The sequence below is a fragment of the Lygodium microphyllum genome, chromosome 23 (genome assembly GCF_053477565.2).
Source record: "Lygodium microphyllum isolate KBCC chromosome 23, Lygodium_microphyllum_v1.1.10, whole genome shotgun sequence".
Classification (NCBI taxonomy): domain Eukaryota; kingdom Viridiplantae; phylum Streptophyta; class Polypodiopsida; order Schizaeales; family Lygodiaceae; genus Lygodium; species Lygodium microphyllum.
The window spans coordinates 118,583,313-118,601,657 of NC_141157.1; the positions used below are offsets into that span (position 1 = coordinate 118,583,313).

Sequence of the window (18,345 nt, forward strand, 5' to 3'; positions counted from 1 at the left end):
GAAAAAATTTTCTAACTCCTACATAAATTATAAATGCAAAAAGAATTATTCTTAATGCAACTTTATTCTTAATGCAACTTTCACCTTTCTCTATGTTTACACAATTTCTAAATGCTAAAAGAAATATCCTTCATGCAACTTTTTACCTTTCCTAAAGATTTACACAATTTGCAAATTCCAAGGACTTTATTCTTGATGCAATTGTTTGTTTATAAGGAACTTAATATAATTTATTCAATGCGATGTTTTGCAATTTATCACAAATTCGAAGTGTACAACCTAATTTAATTGTCTTTACTTGTCTTTTCATTTCCTTTTGCTATAATTTCTTTACCATAGTGAAACACCTTTCTTTACGTTTCTAGACATGTATTGAATGAACATCAAGATGTGAAGGAACTTGGTCTTGTGCAGAGTGCGATGGTGTGTCAACCACGTTTAGGACCATGTGGGTAGCTACCGAGCTCCTTGCTCCAGAATACCTCCTCTTCGAGGCCATTGCGAGAAGATGTCCGCAACACTAGCTCCAAGCTTTGACGGTCATGAACTCTTTACGAGCAGGAGTTGTGCTCCCCTTTTTTGTGATTGAAGATGATCTCCTGTTGCTTCTTCATCTCACTCCTCTCTTTTTTCACTCTCTTTTTCTCTATTCTCCTTTTCTTTTCATCTACTCCTCTTCTCCTTCCCTACTTTCGCTCTTCCCCTCCACTTCTCTTCTTCCTCTCCTCCCCTCTTCCCTTCTCCTCCTCCTCTTCTCTTCTTCTCCACCTATCCACTTCTCCTCCTCTCTTCTTCCCTACTTCCTGTTTTTCTCCTTCTCTTCTCTTCTTCTGCTATTTACTTCTCCTCCTCTCTTCTTCCACACTTCCGCTGCTCTCTCTCTCTCTCTCTCTCTCTCTCTCTCTCTCTCTCTCTCTCTCTCTCTCTCTCTGTCTCTGTCTGTCTGTCTGTTTGTCTGTCTGTCTGTCTCTGTCTCTGTCTCTCTCTCAGCAAAGTGGCGGTGGAATAATAGCATTAGCCTAAGCTAAAGCTAAGGCTAGCTTATATAGCCTTTCGCTAAGGCCAAAGGCCTTAGCCTATTATTTTGTCATGGAGTGTTGCCTTCCTGTCATCATCGATGCTTCAAAGTGTGACACTTAGTTGAGTAATTGGAGGATGTTGGTTAGTTACAACTGATGACGATCTCGAGGATCAATTGCATGTGTGAATTGTAACAGAATTGAGAAGGCGACAATTTCTTAGTGGCGGCAATTCGTTTTTCGAATTGTTTTTTCTTTTTTGTTGAGAAACACGGATCATTAAGTAAGGTTTAGCTATGTTGGTTGGAATTCATGGACAAGAAGCATGATGACTTAGAGTATTACTCAAGTGAATCAGGCTCCAAGTTAGATTAGCTTAGACTCATAAACACAATCTTGAGTAGACCGGGACATGATTGAAAGTACAAAGTAGAATAGCATTGTCCACAAATGATTATCAAGTACATTGCTTTAGAGTTGCATAAAAACAATCTTGAGTAGACAAGGACATGATTGAAAGTACAAAGTACAGTAGCATTCTTCAGAAATGATTGTCAAGTACATTGCTTTATAGTTGCAAAATAGTTTCACTTTTCCGTACTGTCCCTATGGGATACAAGACAATTTTTCTAGGCTGTTGCATCTTCCTTGCTTTACTGCTCCATACAAAGAGGCTATCATAGGAGTGTGATTGCATATTTCTCAACACTCGTCCTCAATCACAACCATAAAAACATTGAGTATATAGAGGTTGTCATGAGTAGAATCTTGCTAAGTGTAGACATGTTAAAATCAACCATATAAAGCTAGAGGCTAGCACAAGGCCTCACTAAGTTACATGAGGATTACAAGGCTTATGATTGGAGCAATAATGCAAGGACATACAAGGCTTAAAAAAGTCGGTTAGAATAGTGGGAGTAGAAGGACTGATGAGGCTTGTCCTTCTGCTCTTGAGTATTTTCTTCTTCTTCTTCATGGTCTTCTTCGTCTTTGACAGTTGCAAGGTAGCCTGTGATCTTTTCCTAGCATGAGAAAATTTTTCAATGTGCCCAGTTCTTTTGCAGAAGTTACAAACATCTTTCTTCCCTTTATACCTGTTATTGACATAGAGCAGTTGTTCTTTCTTTGAAGTGCTTGCTTTTTCTTTACCTTTGAGTTTCTTCTCTTCTTCAAGGAGTGATGCTTTGATGTCTAGCAGCTTTGGATTTGGCATATTAATCAGTGTGGTGGATCCCTACCCCAGACTACTCATAGACACATTGGACTCAGGGACATTGTCACAGATGGGAGCTGATTTCCAGCATTATAGCTTGGTACATATGGACTGCGAGATGTAGCAAAGTCATTGATCTTTAGGATATACCCATTGGGGAGTCTTTATTGAGGATTTGCATAGAGATAGTCCACACTCTCCATGGGAGATGGGAGAGGTTACAGGGCAGCTCTAAGAAGATGAGGAAGAAAAGAGAAGCTTTTGTGCGGATTTTGGATTAAGACACCTTCTTTCATACTACCTCTTAGATGGTCTGACACTTTAGCCTACCACCAAACTGGTTGTTTACATAGCCATTGTATCTTTGATGTTCTTAGCTACTCTTCACATAGTTTCTTGTACTTTGTATTTATCTTAGGGTGTTTCTCCGAGATGTTATTAATAGAATTCTCCTTTCTTGGAAAAAAAAAAAAAGTGTGGTGGAGACATTACCAAATTCTGGAAAAGGACTTTTGAGCAAGACTCCAATACATATGTCTTCTTCCTTTTTTTTTTCTGCAAGTAAAATATGGTCGATTATATTACTAAAAAAAAACTAATTACAATGGAGTGCTCATGCTCAATAGACTAGCTGGAGCTGATGAAGGTCACAAATACATCATGTATACAAGCCTCTCAAGGTGGTTTGGGGGGGATGGGGGCAAGAAGCCATGGAGGGGCAGTGTATCGTTATCTGGGGCTATTTGCCTGCATCACGAAAAACAGATCCTGGCCATCCCAAGTGCATATGAAATGACATCGGAGCTCCTGACGAGCCCTAGAATCACCCTGTACTTGATCCCATCGGCTGTGGAGGGAGTGGATGATGAAAGTCCAGAGCTCTGCTAAGGTCGTGTGTGTAGAAATTCTCTCTTTGCCGAAAGCCTCTTGACACCACACCTTCCAGGTATGCCTACTAGTAAGACTCCCTATGATCTCCCATACCTCGGAGCGGTGTGCTGTGGGCTCCAGTACCCGGCGGATGGGTAGAGTCTCCAAACCGACCACTGTGTACGACCCTGCCTGGATAATGAATATTGTGTCCTACATCCTGGCCTCATACAGAAGGTGATGGCCCTGGCTGAACGCCTGTGAACAAAAAGCTCCCCATGAGATACATCCAAGGTTGGGAGTTATACGGCGAAGGATGCGGCATGCTCCTCTCTATATGAGCTATGGCGCCTCACACGATCAAAGGCAGTGCTTTGGGGTTTTGAGAGGTTGCTGTGTGTAGCGCTTACAACCTCTCTCGTTTTGCATCTAGGCAAGTCAATTTCCCACCGCCAAGCCTCCCTGTGCTACTAGTCATAAAAAATACGATATCCTTCTCGGCCTCCAGCTATCCCATAGGTAGTGCCAGAAGGTTCATCGGAAAGGCTTCATGATGCTGTTCTCCGCCCAGTGCTTGCTACGTGACGACGGCCAATCCAGGCCAATCCATATCCTCTTGCATCAGTACGTGTCTGTCAATCCTGGTCCTGTACTCCAAGAACCTCGCTGGCTTCTTGGCGACCGTAGTGGTCGACTATAGCCACTCTTCCGGATCCCACTCCAGCTCATCAAGTGGCCTACCCTCCGAGATCTAGAGGCGCCACTCCCTGAGCTCCTGCGAAAATACAAAAGGGTCCAGCCGCCATGTCTTCCCTTGAAGGCCAATTACTCTGATCCTCTTCCATGAAAGGACGGCTATCCCCTCATCCTGCTGTCCTTTGTCAAGAGCCAGATGCCCCCCCTCCTGTACAGAGAAGGTCCCAGGTGTAGCGCCACCCACTCTACTTACCACCTGTAGGGGGGTGCCTGTTGGTGAAAATAGCGGCCCATACCTCCCCGGGCTCTATTGGCTCTCGTATCAGGGGGAGCAAGCCACTCCTGAGGTATTGCTGCGTCTATCTCTCTTCTCCTCAACTCCACTCGTCTCTGGTAGCCTAATTCTCGCTGCAGTATCTCCTTGTCCACCATCTTGTACACCTTCCGCCATGTCTTTGATGGTACGAGCCGGGTCAGTCTCCCAACCAGTCCACTAGATGTGGGGGTGCTCGCCAATGTGTGCCCCTTCTCGATCTCTAACGTGGGGGTTGCAGATCACCGGCTGACGGTCTATCTGCTCCTGGTAGTGTGGGGGACTCTGGATTAGGGCCTTACGGAGGCCCTACCACATGCAGAGCAAGGTGCGCAGGAAAGGTGATTTGGGGGGGTGATTTGGGTTGATGTGAAGATCCATCTCAGGGATGGCCTCCACTCACCGCCAAGCCTCGGTCTACAATCTTGAAGACCCTCCTACAATAAGACCTTCCATGTCTGCCCGCCGCCTCGTAGGAGGCCGCGGATAACTAGCTTGCCCAAGTGGGCCATACTCTGATACTCTAGGTCTATGATTCGAAGCCCTTCCTCTGACCAATGCCGTGTGATGGTCGCCCACGCCACCTTGGCCTTGGAATCCCTGGAGCCTTGTGACCCTGACCAAAGAAAGTTCCGCACTAGGCGGCGAAGCTACGAAGCTGCACTACGCAGGATGAGGAGAAGAACCAACACGAGGTGATGTACCAGGCCGTCACTAGAAGGACTTGGTTAACCACCACAGGGCTCGGCCGGCTAGTGAGAGACGAGCCGTGCTCCAGTAGGTCAACTTCCTCCGAATAGAATCAAGGACAGTAAGAAATTGTTGGGCAGGAGTGATGTCGAGTCCCACTTGGAACCCTACGTACTGGATGGTTTGCCCTCTACTCACCCATCTAAATCCCAGGTGGATGCCTCACTTCGTGCTAGAGTCTGGGTCTATGAGAAAACCAACCGACTTTCGCCAGTTGATAAATGTGGGGGACTGCAGTCCTGCTGAGTGGGGCGAGCAAGAGGGGGCTACGGAGTGCTTTGTTGAGCGGGCGTCGCTCACCTGCTTGCTCCTTGTTGTCAAGGTTGGGTCTGAGGAGCTGGCTGTGGCTTCCCCTGCTGTCTCCCTCTCTGTTGTCTTTGGACCCGTGTAAAGCCGTCAGTGTCTACCTGAAGGCCTGTTGGCGGAGCTGCCTTGGCTCTGAAATACGTACAATCTGCTACATAATGCCCAAACTCGTGGCAGCACAGGCACTGCCCTGGTTGTCCAATCACAATGACCTACTGCCTAAAGGAGTGACCTCCTGCCTCAATCTCGAGGAAGTTTGGTATACTCTTTGTGTCTTTCACAGCCACTCGTATCTTTGGGACTCCTGTAGCTGTCACTGCATCCATGAAGGAGGCAGTAAGAACTGCACCAAAGAGCCGTCCAAAGTCCACCGCCAGTCCGGGGAAAAGTAGGGTGATTGGGGATTTGAGAAATCTATTGTGGAGCGTAAATGTCTCCATTGTGAATCCGCTATACCAAGGAACCATGTAGATGGCCCCCTTCATGGAGGCATAGGGTGTGCTCTCCACTAACTCACAAGCCGCGTCCGTAGAGGTGAGTCGAACCATAAAGATCCCTCGGCCCATGAGGACTGTCTCCACGATCTGCGCTGTGCCAATATGCAGCGTGGAGTGGAGCCAATCCCGCAGTTGCGCCCTCGTTGGGGAGTGTCCAACGACTTGACCAAAGATTGTTGTTTCTTTAACTCTAGCTCTGTGGCCCGAACAGCTAAGAGCTGTTGCTCAGAGAGGATGATGCGCAAGGTGTTTGACTGGGGGGCACTCGCAGAATGCGCCGGTGTCTGACCAAGGGTTTCCATTGCGCGTCCCTGCTGGGAACCTACCTATCATGCTGTTGTGCTATATCGGGGGGGGGGGGGGGGGGGCGGGCGGGGAGGTAGTTACTGCATGGGGGAGGGAGCAACTGGAGTGGGGGAGGGAATCGATGGCGAGGAGGAGGGGGGGGGAGGGGAAATCATTGTTTTCCAAACGGTGGTACGACTTGTCCTCAAGGCGGAAGAGGCCGGGGGGCAATGGGCGGCTAGGGGGAAAGGCAAGGCGAGGGCCCAGGGGGGGAAGGCGCAAAGCAAGCACAGTTGGAGGCAGACAGGGGAACGCAGGGCAGGTGGGTGCAAGGTAGGCGCAGGGCAGGTGTTGGGAATACAGGCCTCGTGCCTTTTAAATGTGCTCGGGTGTGAACACACCCTTAGCACTTGTACTTACACATATATATCTATCTAAAAACCTAAAGGTACACACTCATTATTGTACCTAAAAACGTGCTCACTCTCTACTTTGCTCTCACTCTCTCTCTATGTCTCTCACTGCGCGTAGCTATAGTCTATCTCAATCTCCATGACTAACCGGTCGCTACAAATTGGTATCAGAGCGTAAGGTGTTGTGCAGACAATCGTCAGGCTGAGGCAGAAGACTAGCATGGTGATGAGACAGCTCAAAGGCGAGTAGGAGAGTCACAGGCGACAGGGCCTGGCTCTAGCGAGGAGAGTGTGGCGGATTGGCGACTAGTTGATGAGTGTCTCTAGTAGATGTGACGTGTAGGCAGTGGGTAGTGGGAGCAGCAGTCGATTGCAGCAGGCGTGCACCAGACATGCGACTGGGTGCAGTGCTGACGAACACCAGGTGACCTTGCAGACGACCTGATGACTGCAGCACTGACGAACGAGGAGGTTGCTACTACGTGACACGAAGGCAGGCTCGCGCGAAACAGGGACAGGGTGCCGGGCTGCACAGGTGACGAGCGTGACTAGCACGGACGGAACCGGGAGCGGGGGTCACGGCACCCGATTGACGGGTCGACGGACCCGTCATCTATTCCTTTTTTCCATTTTTTTTTTTTTGGAAAAGTCCTCTCTTCTAACCAAGGTTCGTGCACATGAGCACAAAATTCAAATTTGTGTATATTTTGGCCAGAAAATTTGGGGCTTTTCCGAGATTTGAGAAATTTGATGCAGGACAAACAAATTTGTCTTAGAAATTGCAGGAATTTGTGACATTTTGTCACCGAGATTTGGGGCTTTTAATATACATGCGCAAATTGGGCTGAAATTTACCCAATTTCTCGACATTGATGCACATTGGACCCCATGCAATTTGGGGCTTTTGCAGTTTGGGCAAAATTTGTGCAGCATTTGGTCATTTTATGTACATGTAGGTTGAATTCCACACAATTTAGACATCAATACTTGGTAAAATTTGCAGGTTTTGCTGAAATTGCTCTATTTTGGCAAAATTGGACTGTTCTAAACATGACAGAGAAAATGCACATGCGTGGTTGATGCTTTGAGCACAAAATTTTGGGTCTTTTGACTGTTCGTGTCAAATTTTATGCCCGTGGGTACATGTACAACAGAAATTGCAGCCGCAATTCTGGGATTCCTCATGTAATGTCATGCACATGCCCTTGGAACAGCTGTTATCCATTGGATAATGCTGTAGGACATGGTTTGGTGCTCCTGAAAATTCAATTACAGATCTGAAATCTGTGCTTCTGCATGGTCATTTATTGCTGATTGGTACTTGTTTGTACCTTGGTCACTTAATGACATTTTGGGCCCGCATTTGCTGGTTTTTTGGTCACATTCGGGCTGAAAATCATGGCTGGCAGCAATGACAGCAGTAATCTGATGCACATAAAGAAGATTGAAGGTGCACACAATTTTGCAGTTTGGCAATATCTTGTTACAAAAGAAGCAAGCAAAGCCGATCAAAACCAAAGGGGCAAAGCCCGCGGACATGGATCAGGACGATTGGGATGAGTTGAATGAGCTTGCACCCTCAACCATAGAGCTATCGATTTTTGATGCCTTGCTCTTCAACATTGAAGGTTTGGATTCTGCATATGCTATATGGACTACACTAGAAGAGTTGTATGGACAAAAGAGTGCTGCAAGCAAAGTGTATTGGCTGAAAAAGCTTATGGATTTGCGTATGAAAGAGGGTACAGCAATGTCTACTCACTTGAGTGAGTTTAACTCTATTTTCAACCAGCTGGTTGCCTTGAAGTTCATGATTGATGAGGAATTTAAGGCTACTTTCTTGCTTTGCACTTTACCAGAGAGTTGGGATACATTCAGGACTGCTATGAGCAATTTTATGTGATCCTTTTGTATGCTGATGTAGAGAGTGTTGTACTTATGGAAGAGATGAATCGGTAGAACAATGCATCCAGTAAGTCTTCCAGTGCTTTGCATACGAGGGGCAAATCACAGCAAAAGGGTAAATATGATGGCAAGGGACGCAGTAAATCATGTGGCAAAGATGTTGAATGCCATCATTGTGACAAAAAGGGTCTCTTTAAACGTGACTGCTACAAATGGAATAAAGAGAAAGGAAAAGGCAAGAAAATAGATGATAGCAAGGAAGAGAAGAAGGGCAGTCAGCCTAAGAAGAGCAGTGTAAAAATTAAAGAGGTGAATGTGGTCACTCATGACAATGACAGTATGAGTAATGTACTCTTTGTCTCTTCACACTTTGGTGCACATGCTTTACTTGCAGATACAGATGATGACATACATACCTGGATTCTTGATCTAGGTGCTTCCTTTTATGTCACCCCTCATCATGAGTGGTTTTCCGCCTATACAGGGGTTGACATGGTGTTGTCCATCTTGGGGACAACTATGCATGTGAGATTGCAGGTATTGGCAGTGTGCAGTTATAGTTTCAGCATGGCTTTGTCTTTACACTCCAGCATGCACGGCATGTACCTCGGCTCAAGAAGAGTTTGATTAGCACAGGGCAGCTAGATGATCATGGTTTTCATACCACCTTTGGTGATGGAAAATGGAAGTTTTGTAAGGGATCAAGAGTGATTGCCAGAGGTTGCAAGAGTGATACTTTGTATCCACTTCATGTATCTAGTGTGCGTAACCATGTTGTTGCCCTGACCGAGCAAACAAGTGTTTCTTTGTGGCATGGCCAATTGGGACACATGAGTCAAACATGAATGAAAGTGCTTTCTCGTTTGAGTTACTTGCCTTGTCTTCGTTATGCTAATTTTGAGCATTGTGATCATTGCATTTATGGCCAATATGTACAAATATCTCACAAAAGTCTTTTTCTTTGAAATCTTCTCCTCTAGAGTTAGTACATTCCGATGGATATCAAATGCCAGGATTATCTTGGTATGGGTTTACCCTATTCGTAGCATGGATGAAGTGCTTGACAAGTTTAAAAAATTCTTGGCATTGGTTGAAAATCAGACAGATAGGACACTTAAGTGTCTTCGCTCTGACAATAGTGGGAAATGTGTCCAAGGCCTTTCAGGCATTTTGTGATAGCAAAGGGATAAAGAGAGAGCTCATTGCCCCTCATAATCTACCCCAAAATGGAGTTGCAGAGCGTATGAATTGGACCATACAGGATAAGGTCGGTATGATGCTATCTCATGTTGCATTACCCCATGGTTTTTGCGCAGAGGCTGTTATGATAGCCATTCACTCGATTAATCGGTGACCAAATAGGTCTTGGGGGGGGGGGGGGGGGGGGGAGTCCCCGAAGAAGCGTGGTCGGGCAAGCCACCTTCATATGCTCATCTGAAAGTCTTTGGCTGCGAGGCTTTTGTGCACATTTGTAAAGAAAAACGCAGCAAACTTGAGCCAAAGTCTTGTAAATGCATTTTCCTAAGATATGGTGATGAGGGTAAAATGGGGTATAAATTGTGGGATCCCGAGAAAAGGAAAGTAGTATGCAGCAATGATGTTATCTTCCGGGAAGATCGCATGCACAAACTGCCCGAAAAGACTGAGGAGGTCCGTAGGGTTGTATTCCGGGAAGAAATACATTTTGGACAACAAAATGTGCCCACTGTACAGTAGCAAATACCTGATGTAAATGAACATGTAAATGTAGGAAATGATGTTGGAAATGATCAGCCAGCTATTGCCCATCAAAATGAGCCAGTACATGTGTAGGAATAGCCAGAACAATAAGTTGTTAATACTGATTTGCAGGCTGAATTGCTAGGACAGCATGCTGGAAATGGAAATTTGCAGGAACAGCTAGCAAACAATGATCATTGGGTTAGGAGATCATCTAGGGCTACTAGATAACTTGACAAGTTTGTTCATGGTGCAATGAATGTGGCTGATTATGTCATGTGGACAGACTGTGGTGATCCGTCTTGCTTCAAGGAAGCAAGGGACAGACAAGACAGCAAGAAATGGTATAAAGCCATGCTATCAGAGATGCAATCTCTTGAAAAAAATGGCACTTGGGACCTGGTGTAGTTGCCTAAAGGGCAGAAAACCCTTCCATGCAAATGGGTTTACAAGATGAAGGTCACTTCTAGTACCTCACGAAAGTACAAAGCAAGATTGGTTGCAAAGGGGTATAAGCAAGAGCATGGAATTGACTTTGATGAGATTTCTCTCTTATAGTCAAGATGACTACATTGAGAACCATTTTGGGCTTGGTTGTTGCAGTTGAGGATATGAAGCTCATACAGATGGATGTAAATACTGTGTTTTTACATGGTGATTTGCATGAAGACATATATATGCAGCAGCCTAAAGGGTTTGTTGAACAAGGGAAAGAAGAAATGGTATGTAAACTCAAAAGGAGTCTGTATGTGTTGAAACAAGCACCAAGAGAATGGTATTATAAGTTTGATACATTCATGCAATCCCAAGGCTTTCATAGAAGTCAAGTGGATCATTGTTTGTACACAAAGAAGGCAGCAGATGGCAGCCTGATTATCTTGGTTTTGTATGTTGATGACATTCTGATTGGTGGCAGGGATACTCATGCCTTGGATTCATTGAAGTAAAGTCTTCATGGTAGCTTTAACTTGAAGGATCTTGGTGATGGAAATCACATTCTTGGCATGCGAATACTCAGAGATAGATCGAAAGGCTTACTCTATCTATCTCAGTGGCCAAAGGCTACACACAAAAGCAAGGCATTGACTCTACATCCCGTATGACTACCATTAGGTCTATGGTTGCTTTGGTTGCCCATCATGGTTGGACCATGCACCACCAACTTGATGTAAGAGACCCGGTTTAGGGCATCGTGACATTATCAAGAACTGACTCTTCACCTTTCTCTCGAGTTTCCATGGCTTCCTTCTTCTTTCTCCCCTCTTTCCTATCTTTCTCGCTTCTCTTTTAGTCTTTCTCCTTCTTTCTCTCTTTCTCTCTGTTCTGCTCATTCTCCTCTCAGCTTCATTCATTATAATAAAACTCATAAGGTGACAATGTGAACTACAAAAGTATGAGAGGCACCCACAACTACATAGATTAATGTATGATCATATCGATACAATACTCTCAAACATTGGCCATGCCTTTCTTCTATTGCAATATTCAAGTGGCTTAAAAATAATAGTTCTCCTCCTCTCATTTTCCTTTCAAGCATTTGACTATATTTAACTCTTTCATTTTAGTAACATTGAAATATGTAAGAATCCTTATGCCTTGCGACTGTTACTTTAGTATTGAACATCCATCAACCACCCTAGTTAGTTAGTGGAAGGTTGGTTAGGTCAACCCTTCACCTAAACATTAGTTGTACTTTCACTCTATCTTATCAGTCTCGTTTTCTCTCTCCATAGCTTGTGCCATTTCTCACAAGACATAAACTAGATACAATGGATTCAACACAAAAAGGACAAGTGTGCAAGAGGCACCTTGGGACTCAATAGACACACAGAATCAAGAGTGTGCCTCTTTAACTTCCCTCTTTTTTCTCTCTCACATTCTCTTTGTCCATCCTCTCTTCTTGCTTATACTTGTATAGTGGCTTTGGATGCTTGGAGTTTTGAAAGTGGAGCCAACAGATTGCTCTTAATTGTTATGGATGTGAGTCTTGAGTTTCTTGTATGCACATATTTTTCATATAAGATAGATCCATTTGCAAGTTCCATGGTAAGTGTCAAAGCTCCAACCGTATACTTTGTTGTACGGTAACCCAATCTTGTGCTCAGGTGAGAGTTGGTGGTCATTTTTCGTTCATTGTGGTAACCAAGCTAGCTAAGGATTTTGCAAAGTAGCAAAGAGGCCTTTGATTTGTAGATGATCTTTGAAGATGGTGTGCATTAGTGAACTGTGGCTTCTCTGAAACTCTCTAAGAAACAAATGGAGGCAAGCCATCTACACAATAATGAAAAGATCAATTTGTGCATATGGTAATGATAACCGACACATTCTACATTCTTAAGAATACGATGGATTTACCTCAAAAGGGTGCATGAAGATCTTTGTAGTGCATTGTTAGATGAATCAACAATTTAGACTATCTTTTAAGATTTCAAAATTCCAATGAATGAATCAAAAGTAAAGATTTTCAATCTCGAGAGAGTATATCATTGTTTATAGACAGATGAGACAAACCAAGAAGAAGAAGTTGAAGGAGGCTTCAGTCATCTTTCACAACCACTCATATCCTCAAAATTAAGCTAGTCGTCGCCGGCCCTCCTCCTCACCATTTTTCCTTGCCATTAGTAGCACCACTCCTCCCTTCCCTCATTCCTCTTATCTGAGGACTTACATCTTCCCTCATTCTCCATTTGGTGGCCTACATATGAAGCAAAAGAGGATAGGGAAGAGGCCTTCTTGTAGACCTGACACTTAGTAACTTTTTTCCATATGACCCCTCAGATGGTTTGTCATTATAGCGCACCAAATTGGTTGTTCATACAACCATTGTTTTTGTGATGTACTTAGACACTCTTTACAAAGTTCCTTGTAGTTTGTATTTGAACTCAAGGGGATTTTCTCCAAGGTGTTATTAATAGAAAAATGTTTCCCTAGAATTTCCTTGGAGTCAATTCTTCATGCACAATATGCTTACTTGTATGATCTAGCTGTTGAGTTATCAGCTTGTATATAGTATAAATGTATCGATTGCCAGCTATTGCAGTTTCGACGTAATTGCCTCTTTAGGGTCAATTTTATCGAACCATGTTTTCATTGTATCGATACTTATTGATTTTGCAAGTAGTGTATCAACATCACCAAGATGTCTTTCAAAATATTAAAAAAAAAAAAAGGAATCCTATCATGAGACCATCCTAAGTTGGAGATTTGTAGTTTCCCAAAGCTTTATAGCATCATCCAATTCTATTTGTGAAAAAAATTCTTTTAACATTATAAAAAATAGCAGTATAAGAAAATCAAAGTTGACCATTAGTAGCATAAAATGATGGAGCAAGTAACTTAGACAATTGTCATAGGGACATGAATTCTTTATGCTTTGCTTAGCATTTGATTTAGTTGTCAATCAAATGTGCACCTATTGTGCAAGTCAATTAAGTCACAATGATAGGCCTAGGAACCTGAGAAGTTAGTGGGTGTTGTATGCAAAAGTTGTAATCAGTTATATTCATCCGGTAGTAGGTGGTGCTTGACAACAGATGGTGGTGTCTCGATAGATTTTGGCCTAGAATATTTTATTAGCTACTAATGTCTGTGGTGACATTAGGAACCAAGCATTAATTACTTAATGATAGTTCAAGGGCTAATAAATGCTTAGGATTGCTTGGATGATAAACTGGCCTAGCCGATTTGATTGTTGGGTGGCACAATTATTTTTTAGAGCAAGAATTAATAATTAAATTAATTTTAAGAATTAATATTTTAAAAATTAATTTAATTGGGCTGAATTTACTGAAAAGTGCAATTAGAAGGTTGCCACTTAGCAAGACCTTCCCATGTGAGAGGGGGAATGGCTGTTGGAGGCTGGTGGAACCTCATTCCAACATGGGGACAGCTGAAGGGAGCAAGAGAGAGGCCAAACTGCTGCAGGCACTTGCTTTGGAGGCTATTCTAGACATTGGAGAGTGCACAAGAGGTAGGCGAAAGCTGATCAAGGAGTTCTAGAGGCTGGTGACAACAGGATTTGGGCACTGAAATCCAGTTGCTGAAATTTGGGCATTTCAGTGAATTTCGAGGGGCCAGCCTCTAGAACTCCTGTCTAGAACTCCAGTTGCTTTGGAGGCTATTCTAGACATTGGAGAGTGCACAAGAGGTAGGCGAAAGCTGATCAAGGAGTTCTAGAGGCTGGTGACAACAGGATTTGGGCACTGAAATCCAGTTGCTGAAATTTGGGCATTTCAGTGAATTTCGAGGGGGCAGCCAGCCAACATGGGATTTGGGGCAAGATTTGTCATCCAAGGAGTGAATTGAGGCCAATCCCCAATCAAACCAAGGGGCAAGTTGGGTTGAAGTCTTGCTGTTTGCTTTTGGCAGCAAGATGCATTGGGTAGTGAAGGAGATTGAAGTCAAATCTCAGTGTACTTATCCAATTCTAATAGAAGTTAAAGAAATACTGCAAGAGGCTGTTTTGGGGCCAATTGGGTGCCCAATGGCCAAGATTGATCAGTAACATTTGTATTTCAGTTTATGTGTATTTCATGCTTGCTGTAGTTAGTGTTTAATCAACTTGTCATTCCCACCCTTTCTTTGAAAGAAGGAAGACTGGTTTCAACAACACTTTTGCAAAATGTTGCTTACATTGATGTGCAAACTGCAACTTTAACTATATCCACAAGCCATTATTCAACTTAATTTGAAGATAGATCTCCTATGTCAATCTTTTTCAAAGAAAAACCAAGTCTATTAATGACATCTTGGAGAAAATCCCCTTGAGATAAAATACAAAGGACAAAGAACCCTATATAGAGTAGCTAAGTACATCACAAGTACGATGATTATGTGAACAACTAAGAAAGTGGCTATATTGCAAGATGATCTAAGGGGCTATGGGAAAAAAGGTGTTAGAGTCTCATTTTCACAAGAAGGCATCCCTTTGTCTCATCCTCTTAGAGCCACCTTGCAGCAGCAAGAGCCACCCTAGAGCCGCTCCCATGTCTCACAAAGAGCATGGATAATCTCTGTCCATATCCTCAAAATTGTCTTCACTGTGAGACATCTTGGAGGTCTATCATATGCATATACCTCATAGTTCAAATGTACCAAGCAATAATAGTGGCAATCAGCTCCCATCTATGATAGTGTCCCTAGGTCCACAGAGCTTGAGTGTAATTTGAAGTGCAGATTTTGCAGATACTGACCAATGATGAGAAAGGAGTGGCTTCTTGAAAATCCTCACATCCACATGCTAGGTATTGTATTTGTGACCCAATCTAGGGCCCCCAAGTCGCAAAGCATGGTCTTTGCGGTAACGGGAAAAACCATCTTGAGGACTCTTCTCCATACTGTTTGGGTTTTGGGACAGTCCCAAGTAGTGTCTCTGCATCTTCTATGGCTCACCACATCTTGCACAGGCCATTGGATCCCTTGTCCAAGCAATGTACCTATTGCTATGCTCTTTGAGCTAATAGCCATAGGAAGAGGAGTATCTTGCTAGTCCTAAAGCTGCCATCTAGCCTACTCCACAAGTTTAATAAGAAATGATTTGAGATGCCCTTTGTGTGCCAATGGGAAGTGCCCATTGGTTATGCACTCTAATCTTGCTCATGTGAATCCTCTTTCCCACCCTGGTAGTGTAGTCAAAGATGGCCACATGCATGGCTTACTGAATAAGGGATCCTTGCAAACCAACTCTCATGGATCTCGTAATAATCTTTGAAAGGTGCCTCCTCTGATAAGCCCAATATCTCCATCCATGTTGTGAAACCTTTATAGAATTTTTGGAAGAGCTAACTTCAATGAAGAATAGGCTTTTCTTGTGCTTGAAGCCTCCATATTTGAAACTTATACTCACTATTTTGGGAGTTACATGGTTTGGGTGATGCAAAATATTCTACTCTAGTGCCAACTATAATATTTTGTACGCTACATTGTTTGCTTGACACAAAATATCCTACTTCAGTGGATCCAATTGTTTGATATGACAAATCTCTTCAAGAGTCTGACTTTGAGCTTAGGTCCATGATAATTTGCCTCTTTCTTCTTCCCTTATACTACCTTCCCCAATCTTGAATCACAACCTACATCCATAGGACAAAACTATGCCATGCATTCTCCAAATCTAAATCCTATTGAGCATCTTTGAAGGATCAAGCTATGCATGTACACTCCAAATTCTGTTGAATATGTAATATAGATTGGATGAATAGCCATTTGTATGATATGCTAGAAAATTGTGTGAAAGGTAACTATCATTTGAATGCAACAATCTTTGATAAGCAAGCAGTGTGCCATCTATCTGCATGTTTGAAAAAACACCCTATCTAGATTGGGCCTGATCGTATGGTTTTAGAGATAATCCTCCCAAATCTTACATGTAAAGGAAACATATCGTTTGGCATGTAACATTTACCATTTATCCAACGGTCCACCAAACCTTGTAAACGAAACATATAGTTGAGCATGTAACATTTACCATTTGTCCAATCTAGTCTGATAGTTATTAAATGCAGTGTGATGGTAGGTGCAACCAAGCACACCTGGCTGCATAACTTTCCAAAGATCTGCTTCATGCAAGGAGAAAATCATATCATTCCATGGCTGCAGCTCAGCTCTATGGATACACAAGTTAGGAGTAGTATTACGATCATGATCTGGAGAATTATTAAGGTGTCATCCCCAGCAAAGATACAGTTTTATCCTGCCATGATGCTGATTATTGGGGATGGAGAAAATGTACTTCAATTGTGAAATTGTAGCTGTCTCAAAGTTATGATATTTTCAGATTGCTACCATCCGTCTTGAACAATTCCATCATGGTTCTTCAATCTTTTCTTTGCAATGCTGTAATGATCCTTCCACATTTCTTTACTTTTGCCTTCTGATTCTATGGCAGTTGGCTGACTTTACATTTGGTTGATTTGCTTGTCTTACAGCTTTATCACCCATTGTGTTTATTGGTATACCTTATAGATAAGAATTTTGTTGAACACAGTTTTTGGAATGGCATCAGCAAGAAGCTGATGCAATATCCTTTAAATATTCAATTTAATGACAAAAGAAAACAAGCCCCTTTGAAAACACCCTATTATAGCTTGAAACACTTTTCACCCATATGCACATCCTCCACTGCTACTGCTGTAGAGGGTGGGGTAAATTTGTTTCTCTCTCACAAAATAAAATATGTTCTGTTTCCAGTTAGATGAGGAGGGAAATTACTTGTCCCAATGAAGCAACTAAACTTGGCCATTCATCACACACGGAATCTGGAAAATCTACCACTTCAACCCAGACCAGTCATGAACACTGAATCTAGCTTTGATAGTCCTTGCTCAGGGACCATGCACCATCTGTTTGCCATAAAAGGAGGAGAAACTTTAATCAAATTTCCATATGCATAGCATCCATAAGATATACTCACACACGCACATCCCATGTGTGCACGCATACACACACCCAGGCATGTTATTATAGAGATAAACTAATTATTAGTACAATGCATGTGCACTGAATTCTTTCACTTGCAATATCTACATTGTTTGATATTTTCTTACACATGTTAGGCACTCAAAAAGGTGCTGTAGTACAGCCACACAAGTGAACATACCCTTGCTTTCAATAAGCTGATCAAATTAGTGCATTGTGACAGGGTGTGTGCGGTGATCTCTTCTACAATCTTATGTCAAGCATTATTTGACATGTACTTGGGTCCCAATTCAGTTTTCAAACGCTATCGAAACATGTCATTCACCTTTTATGATAAGCAGGGTAAAGATTGAGTACAGTTTGCTTTCAAGTTTAGAGGGAGTTCCCTCACTTATGTCATCAGTTTTTTGTAATAATGGGGCTTTGAGACCTCCTTGCCAAGCTTATCAAATCAATGCATTGTGATAGGGTTTGTACTGTGGTCTCTTAGGCAATCTTATCTCAAGCATTATTTGACATCACTCATATATATCATTCACCCTTTGCAAGAAACATTTTATAGATTATACAGCACAATGTACTTTCAATGTTAGAGGTATGTATGCAATTAGCTTTCTGTATGATGTGGCTTTGAGGCCTGTTTGCAATAAGGATAACATTCGATTCTTGTAAAGATCAAAGCCCTTGTTGACGATTGGTTAAATTGAATATTTCATGTGATTAAACATGGCATAATCTCGTGTGAAGTAATTACACTAAATGGTGAAGTTATTGATGTTATATAAGCTAAGTACGATAGTTACCAACTTGTTACATCAAGATACTGACAAGCAGGTACACTTGAAGCTACTTTGAGTTTGAAGTTGCTTCAAAGAGGAACACCACCTCCTACATGGTGCACTCCCTGCTCATTACTGACATGTATAGTCATGATTACAGAGCA

The 18,345-nt window shown here is 42.8% G+C and overlaps 1 protein-coding gene across 4 annotated transcripts in view; it reads left to right on the plus strand.

Moving 5' to 3' along the window:
- Positions 1-18,087, plus strand: part of LOC148016664 (uncharacterized) — a 124,287-nt gene extending 106,200 nt beyond the window's left edge. Inside the window, exon 7 of one of the 4 annotated variants that reach the window (XM_087663733.1) lies at positions 17,626-18,087. In XM_087663733.1, coding sequence (XP_087519859.1) covers positions 17,626-17,755 — 130 coding nt within the window. In that variant the 3' untranslated portion in view covers positions 17,756-18,087. The remainder of the gene's footprint in view (positions 1-17,625) is intronic. The other 3 variants (XM_087663734.1, XM_087663731.1, XM_087663732.1) reach the window with 3 other exon arrangements.
- The last annotated feature ends 258 nt before the right edge of the window (positions 18,088-18,345 follow it).